The 13,299-nt window shown below is 39.4% G+C and overlaps 1 protein-coding gene across 1 annotated transcript in view; it reads right to left on the bottom strand.

The window, feature by feature from the left end:
• The window catches only part of LOC124777311 (bone morphogenetic protein receptor type-1B), a 188,811-nt gene that overhangs the window by 35,012 nt on the left and 140,500 nt on the right, over positions 1 to 13,299 (bottom strand). Inside the window, exon 4 of the mRNA XM_047252665.1 lies at positions 11,379 to 11,505. Within this exon, the coding sequence (XP_047108621.1) occupies positions 11,379 to 11,505 (127 nt within the window). The remainder of the gene's footprint in view (positions 1 to 11,378; positions 11,506 to 13,299) is intronic.

Below are 13,299 nucleotides of genomic sequence, written 5' to 3'. Positions count from 1 at the left end.
CAATATAATGAATAATTTAGGTCTTCTGCTTGGTGGCTTGCATACATTTTAGTGCATATATTTAAAAAAAAGTGTATTTCAGTTACAACTGAAGTGAAAAGTGCTTCTAGTTTGTCTAAGTTTCCTCATTTAGAACAGCTGAGAAGCAGACGTGCCCTTTTTAGAATTTGTCAGAAGTATTTCATTTCCTTTAAATAACATCCGATCAGAGAGACCATGAAGTGCTTTTCTTCTGCCAGAGAATCAGCAGACTTTTGCTGAGCAGAGGATTTTTTAATATTTGTACATTAATGTGTGGGGTTCTTTGAGTCACTTTTGCCGTCACTGGTGGGATTTATTATTCAGGGTGTATACGCAGACAAGCAAAAAAAAAAAAAAAAATTCCAGGATTTCTCGGTTAAGAATACACTTACTCCCAGGTGGAAACATAGTTTTTCCCTGTTAATTGACAGTATATTTTCTCTCGCAACTGTATAACTTCTCAAACCATTGAATGGTTATGGTTTTATACATGGGCATAGAATTTCCCGGCACTTTAGAAAGCGAAACTCAGGGGAAAAAACACCTTTTGGAAAGATGTTTGATGTGCACGAACATGTACGCTGAATATTTTCGTATTATGAAAGTATAAATTCGAATTCCACCAAACACCGCATGTTACTTTCCGAAGCACTGAAATCGAGATTGCGATGTGTATTTGTAAGCCAGTCATAGCTCATGTCACGTGATCTCACCAGCCGATGACATCGGATATTCAGAGCTTCGGACACGTGCTGCAGTCGGCCAATAGCAACATCACTGTTATGTAGCGCGAACACACGAACAGGAAAAGTGAATGGTTTAAATTAATATGTATAATGTTGCTACAAGAAAAACAAAGCTTTCACATATAATATTGGTCTCTAAGGCCAATATGCTGCAAGAGAAGCTAAGCTTTCACATATAAGGTTGGTCTTTTATGCCCGTATTACATTTTAAGATATATCACACAAATGTGCCAGTAAATTTTTTTATAACAACATAAAACTGTGATCTTCTGGGCTATACATTCTTCTAAATGGCTCATCATCAAAGAGCTGATTTTTAACCGAGTCCCAGATTCCCAGTGAAGTAGGCATCGACCTGATATTATGCTTTTCAATGTGGTTTCGGGATGTAAATTTCCTTGGGTAGCAGTACTTTGTTATCTCATGTCTGTTTCTTTGTTATGGCATAATGCCATACATACTAGAAGATGAAAACGTACACTTGAAATGCACCGAACAGTTGAAACTAGCAAACAGTTTGGAATTAAACCCTTTGTTTCAAATATACTGACTGCCTCAGAGGAAAAGATTAATAAAAGAAAATTTCTTCAGCAAACTGATAAAAATAACTTCATTGTTCTGCAGGCCAATTAATGCTTGACTGTCAGAAATGTGGACATAAACTAAAATCTGAAACTAATAACGTATTTTAGCTTTCCGTAATTATGTGAATGTATTTTAATTCACATGATAGCTCCCAGCCAAAGAAATCAATTTTGTTTTCATTTGACGTGAGTGCAGTAGACAAAGAAGAAACAGCAAAATCACTAAATGTAAACAAGGGTCACATGGAGACTACCCACTTCCCTATAATAACCCAGACTGCTCTGCATATCAGACCTGTATCTATGACATTTCTGAACCGGGGCAATAGTAGATAGTGGCATCCCTCAAGTGTTTGAGATAGGACGTCAAAAATTTTTTAAAAATCAAATTTTCAAAAATATGTTCATTTTGTAGTGCACATCTTTCTGAAGAGTCTGATACATAAAACATACGTGTCCGAGGAAGTGTAAGACATGGTATTTGATCTTAAGTGTGTCAAAGTGCAGCACCACACCACTTCACACAGCATTCTTCTATCGCACATCACTATATTTCGGTCTGTGGAATTGAAAGGTGTAAATTTTGTACTGAATGCCATCAAACTATACTCAGGACAGTTGAAATTAAAATGTCCTATGGTGCCTCTCCTGCTTCCAGTCGGTCAGTTTAACATCCTGCCCCTCTTTTTTAAAATAAAATAAAAAAACAGAAAATTTGCACTCTTTATTCCGTATTAGCTAACAACTTGCTGCTTTGTGTGACATAAAATTAAGTGTAGGACACATAAAACCAGTAAAGAGAAGACACAAACAAGACAGTGCACATTTCTTCAGTCCTAGCTCCCAGAATTTTCTCTCTAATCTTGCTACAGCTTTACACGGCGTGCTTTCCTTTCTGCGAAAGGATCTGTTACCTCATCAAAGTTCGTCAAACGTTTTGCTACATGAAAAATCGAAATGATGTTGTCTAATACTGAAAAAGCTGTAATTACAAATAGGCCCAAGACTGGTGTGGTTTCTCGACCTGATTACCTGTATTTTGTCACTGTCTGCGAGATACAACAAAATAGGCCTTTATAATTCTGCAGCAATTGTAACACACACCAAATAAACGAGACTGTTTTGACAGAAATGGTCATTTTTATAACACTGCAGAATATAATTCACAAAGTACCAATATCAAATGCCTATTAGACCTACTACAAGCAAAAAGCTTTACCTTAGGAAATAGTTTCACATTTCATTCATATGCCAGTTTCTCAAGCAGGAGATCGAAAAGTAGTAGCGCAAAATTTTTATATTAATTTGGAATCACCATGTTCTTCCATAATTTAAGTGATGTCACCGTTTCTTCTCCATCACTAATTCTGTATCTGTTGTTGTTGTTGTTGTGGTCTTCAGTCCTGAGACTGGTTTGATGCAGCTCTCCATGCTACTCTATCCTGTGCAAGCTTCTTCATCTCCCAGTACCTACTGCAACCTACATCCTTCTGAATCTGCTTAGTGTATTCATCTCTTGGTCTCCCCATATGATTTTTACCCTCCAATACTAAATTGGTGATCCCTTGATGCCTCAGAACATGTCCTACCAACCGATCCCTTCTTCTGGTCAAGTTGTGCCACAAGCTTCTCTTCTCCCCAATCCTATTCAATACTTCTTCATTAGTTATGTGATCTACCCATCTAATCTTCAGCATTCTTCTGTAGCACCACATTTCAAAAGCTTCTATTCTCTTCTTGTCCAAACTATTTACCGTCCATGTTTCACTTCCATACATGGCCACACTCCATACAAATACTTTCAGAAATAACTTCCTGACACTTAAATCTATACTCGATGTTAACAAATTTCTCTTCTTCAGAAACACTTTCCTTGCCATTGCCAGTCTACATTTTATATCCTCTCTACTTCGTCCATCATCAGTTATTTTGCTCCCCAAATAGCAAAACTCCTTTACTACTCTAAGTGTCTCATTTCCTAATCTAATACCCTCAGCATCACCCGACTTAACTCGACTACATTCCATTATCCTCGTTTTGCTTTTGTTGATGTTCATCTTATATCCTCCCTTCAAGACACCATCCATTCCGTTCAACTGCTCTTCCAAGTCCTTTGCTGTCTCTGACACAATTACAATGTCATCGGCGAACCTCAAAGTTTTTATTTCTTCTCCATGGATTTTAATACCTACTCCAAATTTTTCTTTTGTTTCCTTTACTGCTTGCTCAATATAGAGATTGAATAACATCGGGGAGAGGCTACAACCCTGTCTTACTCCCTTCCCAACCACTGCTTCCCTTTCATGTCCCTCAACTCTTATAACTGCCATCTGGTTTCTGTACAAGTTGTAAATAGCCTTTCGCTCCCTGTATTTTACCCCTGCCACCTTTAGAATTTGAAAGAGAGTATTCCAGTCAACATTGTCAAAAGCTTTCTCTAAGTCTACAAATGCTAGAAACATAGGTTTGCCTTTCCTTAATCTTTCTTCTAAGATAAGTCGTAAGGTCAGTATTGCCTCACGTGTTCCAGTATTTCTACGGAATCCAAACTGATCTTCCCCGAGGTTGGCTTCTACTAGTTTTTCCATTCGTCTGTAAAGAATTCGTGTTAGTACTTTGCAGCTGTGACTTATTAAACTGATTGTTCGGTAATTTTCACATCTGTCAACACCTGCTTTCTTTGGGATTGCAATTATTATATTCTTCTTGAAGTCTGAGGGTATTTCGCCTGTTTCATACATCTTGCTCACCAGATGGTAGAGTTTTGTCAGGACTGGCTCTCCGAAGGCCGTCAGTAGTTCCAATGGAATGTTGTCTACTCCGGGGGCCTTGTTTCGACTCAGGTCCTTCAGTGCTCTGTCAAACTCTTCACGCAGTATCGTATCTCCCATTTCATCTTCATCGACATCCTCTTCCATTTCCATAATATTGTCCTCAAGTGCATCGCCCTTGTATAGACCCTCTATATACTCCTTCCACCTTTCTGCTTTCCCTTCTTTGCTTAGAACTGGGTTTCCATCTGATGTTCATACATGTGGTTCTCTTTTCTCCAAAGGTCTCTTTAATTTTCCTGTAGGCAGTATCTATCTTACCCCTAGTGAGATAAGCCTCTACATCCTTACATTTGTCCTCTAGCCATCCCTGCTTAGCCATTTTGCACTTCCTGTCGATCTCATTTTTGAGACGTTTGTATTCCTTTTTGCCTGCTTCATTTACTGCATTTTTATATTTTCTCCTTTCATCAATTAAATTCAATATTTCTTCTGTTACCCAAGGATTTCTACTAACCCTCTTCTTTTAACCTACTTGATCGTCTGCTGCCTTCACTACTTAATCCCTCAGAGCTACCCATTCTTCTTCTACTGCATTTCTTTCCCCCATTCCTTTCAATTGTTCCTTTATGCTCTCCCTGAAACTCTGTACAACCTCTGGTTCTTTCAGTTTATCCAGGTCCCATCTCCTTAAATTCCCACCTTTTTGCAGTTTCTTCAGTTTTAATCTACAGGTCATAACCAATAGATTGTGGTTGGAGTCCACATCTGCCTCTGGAAATGTCTTACAATTTAAAACCTGGTTCCTAAATCTCTGTCTTACCATTATATAATCTATCTGATACCTTTTAGTATCTCCAGGGTTCTTCCATGTATACAACCTTCTATATGATTCTTAAACCAAGTGTTAGCTATGATTAAGTTGTGTTCTGCGCAAAATTCTATCAGGCGGCTTCCTCTTTCATTTCTTAGCCCCAATCCATATTCACCTACTACGTTTCCTTCTCTCCCTTTTCCTACACTCGAATTCCAGTCACCCATGACTATTAAATTTTCGTCTCCCTTCACTATCTGAATAACTTCTTTTATTTCATCATACATTTCTTCAATTTCTTCGTCATCTGCAGAGCTAGTTGGCATATAAACTTGTACTACTGTTGTAGGTGTGGGCTTCGTATCTATCTTGGCCACAATAATGCGTTCACTATGCTGTTTGTAGTAGCTTACCCGCATTCCTATTTTCCTATTCATTATTAAACCTACTCCTGTGTTACCCCTATTTGACTTTGTATTTATAACCCTGTATTCACCTGACCAAAAGTCTTGTTCCTCCTGCCACCGAACTTCACTAATTCCCACTATATCTAACTTTAACCTATCCATTTCCCTTTTTAAATTTTCGAACCTACCTGCCCGATTAAGCGATCTGACATTCCACGCTCCGATCTGTAGAACGCCAGTTTTCTTTCTCCTGATAACGACATCCTCTTGAGTAGTCCCCGCCCGGAGATCCGAATGGGGGACTATTTTACCTCCGGAATATTTTACCCAAGAGGACGCCATCATCATTTAATCATACAGTAAAGCTGCATGCCCTCGGGAAAAATTACAGCCGTAGTTTCCCCTTGCTTTCAGCCGTTCGCAGTACCAGCACAGCAAGGCCGTTTTGGTTATTGTTACAAGGCCAGATCAGTCAATCATCCAGACTGTTGCCCTTGCAAAGGCTGCTGCCCCTCTTCAGGAACCACACGTTTGTCTGGCCTCTCAACAGATACCCCTCCGTTGTGGTTGTACCTACGGTACGGCTATCTCTATCACTGAGGCACGCAAGCCTCCCCACCAACGGCAAGGTCCATGGTTCATGGGGTTTCTTCTCCATCACTAATTCTGTATCTATTCCTGCCAATGTCAATGCTTATTTGCCGGTTAACTTCACTAACTCTGCCAGAATCACCAGTTTAGTTATCCCGCGATTATTCTCTGGTTAGGCATTATTATGTGTTCGTACAACACGTTTTCCGCGCTACTTCCAGAATAGACCTTTAAGCGGCTGCTAGCCGGAGACTGTACAACTGGCCCTTGCTAGTATAACGATTTGGCCAAAAATTTTCTGTCAAAATTTCCTTTTCTTGGATACACCGAGAAGGTAATATGTAATCTTTCTTACCTGTTATTCCTGTTAGTCATTTATTAGCACTCTGGTAGCCTGAATCTATGGATTTCGCTGGTAATCATAACAACGCTCATCATTAGCAAACCCAATCAACCACATAATCAGACAGTGGTTGTCTTTCTTTCGTTCGGCTATACTCTGCTCAGCTCGTATAGCCCCTTTTGTCTGCAGGAAAATTCATCTCTAGATGTGACGAGGATTCCACTGACAGAGACATCACGTACACTATGCACGCATTTACAAATCAACTTATGATTCATTCAGGAATCAACTTGGAATGTGTTCAACAATGTTCAAAAACGAACACGGACACGTTTCGAAGTCATACGAATAATCGATAGACGAACATGCGCTGGATGCTAGGCGCTTTGTGAAACAAGGTTTTTTCCTCGAGAACATGAATTTGCATCCCCCCCTCCTAGATCCAGGGCTGCTGCGCAATCTGACAGCTTGGGCACGCCAGTAAAATTTTTCCCGGTAGGACCTAGCTGCCCCCCCTCCCCCTTTCTTTTGCTGTGACTGCTTACACAGCCAACAGCAACATTTCTGTAGCCAGAAGCGGGAGAAGATATTACTCAACTGTGCATGTGCATGATCCCACTTGTAACTGCTAAAACAAATCTAATGTTAACAGTTGTGACGTCATGCTCATCAGAGGCAATCTGTTGTTACGAAGCCTTTAACACATTTTGCTGTTGGCAGACACTTGTCTTAGCACTGTGTTTTGTTGCTGTATATGGCACATTTCCTTTGCAATTTAAGTTTTATTTTAGTTTTTTCTCTCATTCATGTTTCATTGCTGCAGTATTATTCCGCAGTAGCAGGATACAGTAGTATCCTTTGTTAGAGTATTGGTTCTTACCAGCCAAAATTACAAAAATTTAACTGAGAACAAAAACAATGAAAAATTTCTGGAATTCAAAAAAGTTCCGGGTTTTTCCCGGTTTTCACACAGATGAAAAAATTCCTGGGTTTTTCCCAGATCTCCCAGTTGTCCTGGGTCATAGACACCCTGTTATTGTATTTTGCAACTAGACACGTTATCCTCTCCAGTGTAACCTGAGCCCTTTCAGAAACATTGTAACCATGCATTTGCGCATCTAAATAAGGATTGACTTTTTTTCAATACTAGATACTGGTATGTTAGCACACACAAATCATTCACTGTCAGTGGCAAATTCAAAAGTGAGGGTGGCTTTAAAATGAAAAGCTAAGTGTTTATAAATGCATTATTTTTCGCACCAGTGTTTAAGAAGGGTAGTAGGTGTAATCCATCGAACTACAGACCTATATCATTGACGTCGGTTTGCAGTAGGGTTTTGGAGCATATACTATATTCAAACATTATGAATCACATCGAAGGGAACGATCTATTGATACGTAATCAGCATGATTTCAGAAAACATTGTTCTTGTGCAACGCAGCTAGCTCTTTATTCGCACGAAGTAATGGCCGCTATCGACAGGGGATCTCAAGTTGATTCCGTATTTCTAGACTTCCGGAAAGCTTTTGACACCGTTCCTCACAAGCGACTTCTAATCAAGCTGCAGGCCTATGGGGTATCGTCTCAGTTGTGCGACTGGATTCATGATTTCCTGTCAGGAAGGTCCCAGTTCGTAGTAATAGACGGCAAATCATGGAGTAAAACTGAAGTGATATCAGGTGTTCCCCAGGGAAGCGTCCTGGGACCTCTGCTCTTCCTGATCTATATGAATGACCTGGGTGACAATCTGAGCAGTGCTCTTAGGTTGTTCGCAGATGATGCTGTAATTTACCGTCTAGTAAGGTCATCCGAAGACCAGTATCAGTTGCAAAGCGATTTAGAAAAGATTGCTGTATGGTGTGGAAGGTGGCAGTTGACGCTAAATAATGAAAAGTGTGAGGTGATCCACATGAGTTCCAAAAGAAATCCGTTGGAATTCAATTACTCGATAAATAGTGCAATTCTCAAGGCTGTCAATTTAAGTAAGTACCTGGGTGTTAAAATTACGAACAACTTCAGTTGGAAAGACCACAAAGATAATATTGTGGGGAAGGCGAGCCAAAGGTTGCGTTTCATTGGCAGGACACTTAGAAGATGCAACAAGTCCACTAAAGAGACAGTTTACACTACACTCGTTTGTTCTCTGTTAGAATATTGCTGCGCGGTGTGGGATCCTTACCAGGTGGGATTGACGGAGGACATCGAAAGGGTGCAAAAAAGGGCAGCTCGTTTTGTATTATCGCGTAATAGGGGAGAGAGTGCGGCAAACATGATACGCAAGTTGGGATGGACGTCATTAAAGCAAAGACGTTTCTCATCGCGGCGAGATCTATTTACGAAATTTCAGTCACCCACTTTCTCTTCCGAATGCGAAAATATTTTGTCGAGCCCAACCTACATAGGTAGAAATGATCAACAAAATAAAATAAGAGAAGTCAGAGCTCGAACAGAAAGGTTTAGGTGTTCGTTTTTCCCGCGCGCTGTTGGGGAGAATGGTAGAGAGAGAGTATGATTGTGGTTCGATGAACCCTCTGCCAAGCACTTAAATGTGAACTGCAGAGTAATGATGTAGATGTAGATGAAGCATATGCCATACACAATGTGAGCCAAGTGGTCCTCATTTTCAAGCATTTTAAAATACCACGGCCTACTGCACCCAGCACCTTTTATTAAAGTGGCACTCCCTAGCAGCTTGTTTTGAGACCAAAGAAACTGCTATCTTTCCTCTCGTGAAGTGCGGCTGGAACACACTAGCAGTACGAGCATCCTCTAGTGGTTGTGGTGACAGGTGTTTTCCTTCTTGAATCACTGAGGCAAGAAGTGATGTACGTAGATGTTTATGCAACAGGTTCCTGTCAATCCATTAGATGGGTGACAAATGAGTTACATACTATTCAGTGTTCTCCTGAAGAAGTGATTTGGAGTTGTTTCTCCCAGTTGTCACATGGCTTGGTAACACACACATTGTGGAAGCACCAGCTAGTATCAGTAGTATCCTACTAGTTTTAGTTTAGTGTTTGCTTCCCCCTGCAGGCACTAACAAATTCACCTGTGAATGGTTTTGAGGCGAGTTTGGTATCGAGTACTGTCAGTTGTTTCTTGGCTGTTCAGGTTTGGAAATCTTATCAACATCAAGTACTGATTCCCTACATCAGTGATTACATGATTTGATTTGCATAATGAGTTTATTGATGGGGAATGAATTCTGCATGTCATATAGGAGGAATTGACCAGCCTTCTTTGTGGTGCTGTTTACTGTGTCAAGCAACTGTAATCAAAAGTCTTAATTAAAATGACTGTCACAAGGTGGGTGAAATGGTCACTCAGTCATGTGTGTCCCTGTTGGATTGTCTGAAGAGTGTGGTTTATGAAAGAAATGTCCAAGCGAGCATTAAGTTGGCTGGCAGTGTTTTCTTAACTCTTCTTGATCCAGTTGGCTGTGCCTAGTGCACATAGTGGTGCGTATTGGGGTTAGGTTGTTGCTATATATTGAACAGTGTCTTGTCTGAGGATTGTCATCATGTGTTTGGCATTATGTGTCAATCACTGTTATAGAGTTGAAAATTTGTTCTAAGGAACAACGTACAATAGTTGTTGGTAGTTCATCCGCTTGCTCAGTGGGTATCCTGAGCTGCCAGCAGCAAAATCCTACACTAGGAGTTGTTACAGTTCTATCAGTGATAAATCAGTATTAGTGCACTGGCTACTAGCAAGGCCTTTGCTGTACACTTATGTTGTACTGGCACTGTTGATCAGGCTAATGTCCGTCTAGTTATACGAGGGTCAAGTCCCCAGTATAAATCAAAAACCTAGATTAAGTTATGGCTAAAGCCGTTTAGCCTAAGTGGGTTATCACCCAATTGTTGTAAGTATGATACACAGCTATTGCCTTCATTGCAAGTGAGGCTATATCTCATTAAAACTAAGAAACATCAAATGAACACACTAGGTTAAGGATCCAGCTGGGATGTATCTCAGTGAGCATCACTATGGTGTGCCTTAATTCACAGTAACCCTTAATATTAACAGGTACAAGGTAACACATGCTTTACATGGCTTACTAACTCTACTATCGAAGTGGTTTGTCATCATTAACCTGTGGTGACAACTGAATCTGTGTTTTTATCAATGCCACTAGGCGGTTGTGTTTGTGTGAAATGGTATGCACAGTATCACCGGCTTTATGATAATGACTTTAATTATGTTTTCTGCTGTAACACGTAATAACAATCTTGCCAGAATTTTATTTGTTTTAAGTTTTTATTCTGACCAGTTAATGTGGAAACGATAGTTACTACTCACCATATAGCAAAGATGCTGAGTCAAAGACAGGCACAACAAAAAGACTGTTGTAAAAGTAAGCTTTCGGCGAACAAGGCCTTCGGCAAAAAAAAACCACACGCACGCGCACACGCACGCGCACACGCGCACACACACACACACACACACACACACACACACACACACACACACACACAGAGTCCGGCTTCACCTCCACTAGTGAGTAGCATCTATCTTTTTCATAATATTGTTACATACCAACCTGGAGTTTCCATTGTTTGATTTTACCTGATCAGTTGCGTTTCTCATGCAATATTTAAATTGTTGGCTAATTGTATATCATATATGGTGCATTTTAAATATCAATATTATCAGCCGACTGGTACTGATCAGATTGACAGAAAGGTGGAATGTCCCATAAGTCACCATAGTTATTCAGATTTCTGTTTCATAATAAAATTGCTTGCGTCTTCCATTTCTCCTCCACCCTCAACAATTCCAAGGTCTACGCAATGACTTATCGACAGTCAAGCTCGATCAATTTCTGGTGTACAGCACTGGTTTCACTATGGAGACACTGGATTGTTGAATCTCTCACATGATTCCGAACACCAACTCGTTGTAAGGTTGTAAAATTTGAAACTGAAGGATTAATAGAACAGATTGTTTCAGCCTGACTAGCTCTCAAGTTAAAATAACTAAGTGCTACACTCCCCAACCACGTTGCCCTTTTACAAATGTTTGAACAATTATCCCAGTATCCTTAAAGAATATTATTGCTTTCCTATGTTAGTCTGCTTAGCTGTTAAGAACACTTACCAGCAAAGGAAGACCAGATCCTGAACCAGAGCTCTGGTCTATTAGCTCCTGTAGTGTACCACTATTTGTTAGATATGGATCACAACTGTGTTCCATATAAAGCCGTCTATCTTCACGCTTTTTGTACCTAGAGACAAAGAAACTTATGAGTTAGTCTACATCCTTCATTTATCCACACAAAGTCAGAAGTCCAAGAGAAGTAGTAGGAGTAGGAGTAGGAGTAGGAGTAGTAGTAGTAGTAGCAGTAATAATAATAATACTCCAGAGTTCTCACCACAAACACAATCTATACTTTAAACAAGTTGTCGTTACTGGTGCACAACTCTTGTGAGCGCACACAACTTTAATTGATAATGAATCATTTCTCACACAAAAGAATGGAAATGAATGAATATATTTCAATAGAGCTCATGCTAAGGGTGTTATTTTATACCCTTCAGCAAAATATATTCTTTAAAACTGGTGCAACATAACTATTTGCGGGTACTAGTAGCGATCAAACTCGTTCGTCGAATTCCCCATTTGCTATCCACATAGGTTTGTCGAAAAAGTGCACATACGTACACACCAAGTTTGTCAAATTTAACCTCACATTTGAAGCTGCTGTCATCATGTTGCAAAGCATTATGACTCTAGTGGGAATGGCTACAATGCAGGCAAAGCATTTCTTGCTTTGACTTTAGCACTGTGTACAATGAAGAAAAAGTAAACAAGATGTTGGCCTGGGTTATCATTGAAATTAAAAGATTAATAAATGCATGAAAATCTGCTGAAGGAAATATTAACTCAGAACCTGATGATAACAAACTTTCTCCAGACAGACACTCAAACTTCTAATAACTTGTTAGAGTAATTTCACACACACACACTGATGAACACACTGTTATGTGACAATCTATTCTTTTCTATTCAGTCCTCTAATCAAATTTTATTAAAATACACAATGTGGATATATATCCACTGCCCATGAAAAAAAGATAGCTCTGCTTTTTTTAAATTTTATCTCATGTGATGTGTGTGCAATACTGATTTTCTTCAATGCCTTCATGTGTAATATATGGCTGGGGAAGATGAAACAGCTCTATCATTTTGGTTATTGTCAGTGCTCTTATTTCTATCCTTTAGCGCAGTTTCCATAATTGTAGAAACTCTCAAGACAATGAGACGAGCTCTTTCTTGCTAAATCTTAGCAGTAAAATTTATGAACAACGTCTGCCATCTTGTCAAATGTACCATCAATCAAAATTCCTCTTTAACATGTCAAACAGTCTACGTTTGACAAACCTATCTAACAAAGCCACACACTGCCGTATAATTTGACAAACTAGAAAAACTGAAAAACTGTTTGAGCGTTTATGGAAACGCTAAGAACTTTGTATTTTTAACTACATTCTAAATTTACAAATTAAGATGTGCAAGTTGATATAATTTCTGACCTAGCAGTACTAACACTGTAATACAAATGTCCCAATGTCAAAATAAGGATTTTATCTTTGTGTGTCAGGTGTATCATGTAAGTGGATATAAAACTCCCATGTATACCACAATGGCACACACATTTCAGTCTGGAAGTGGCAAAGTTCATTAACTTGAGACAAACAAGAAGTATCAATAGGAGTATTCCTGCATATTCAAGTATTCTGAGAGTTTTTAAGTCTGTCAGTGAATGGAACAATTTCCAGTATGGTACTTTCAAAAGCAGTTATGAAGTCTTTGTTTGGTGTGAGAATGCAATGAAGTATAAATACTCTCTCTCCATTTACAGCAGAAATATTAGTCTGACTGGCAGTAAAAATTGCAGGTGTTGTACCAAAGATTAAAGTTCCGACTTTCTTAAGGGCAATGTCATTAATTCAAAATAACAAGCTCATTTGGAGAGAAACAGAAAAAGACATTGGCTCTAGTCTTGAAGTTAAATTTG

The sequence above is a fragment of the Schistocerca piceifrons genome, chromosome 2 (assembly GCF_021461385.2).
Source record: "Schistocerca piceifrons isolate TAMUIC-IGC-003096 chromosome 2, iqSchPice1.1, whole genome shotgun sequence".
NCBI classification, from domain to species: domain Eukaryota; kingdom Metazoa; phylum Arthropoda; class Insecta; order Orthoptera; family Acrididae; genus Schistocerca; species Schistocerca piceifrons.
This window is presented reverse-complemented; position numbering and strand designations above follow the sequence as displayed.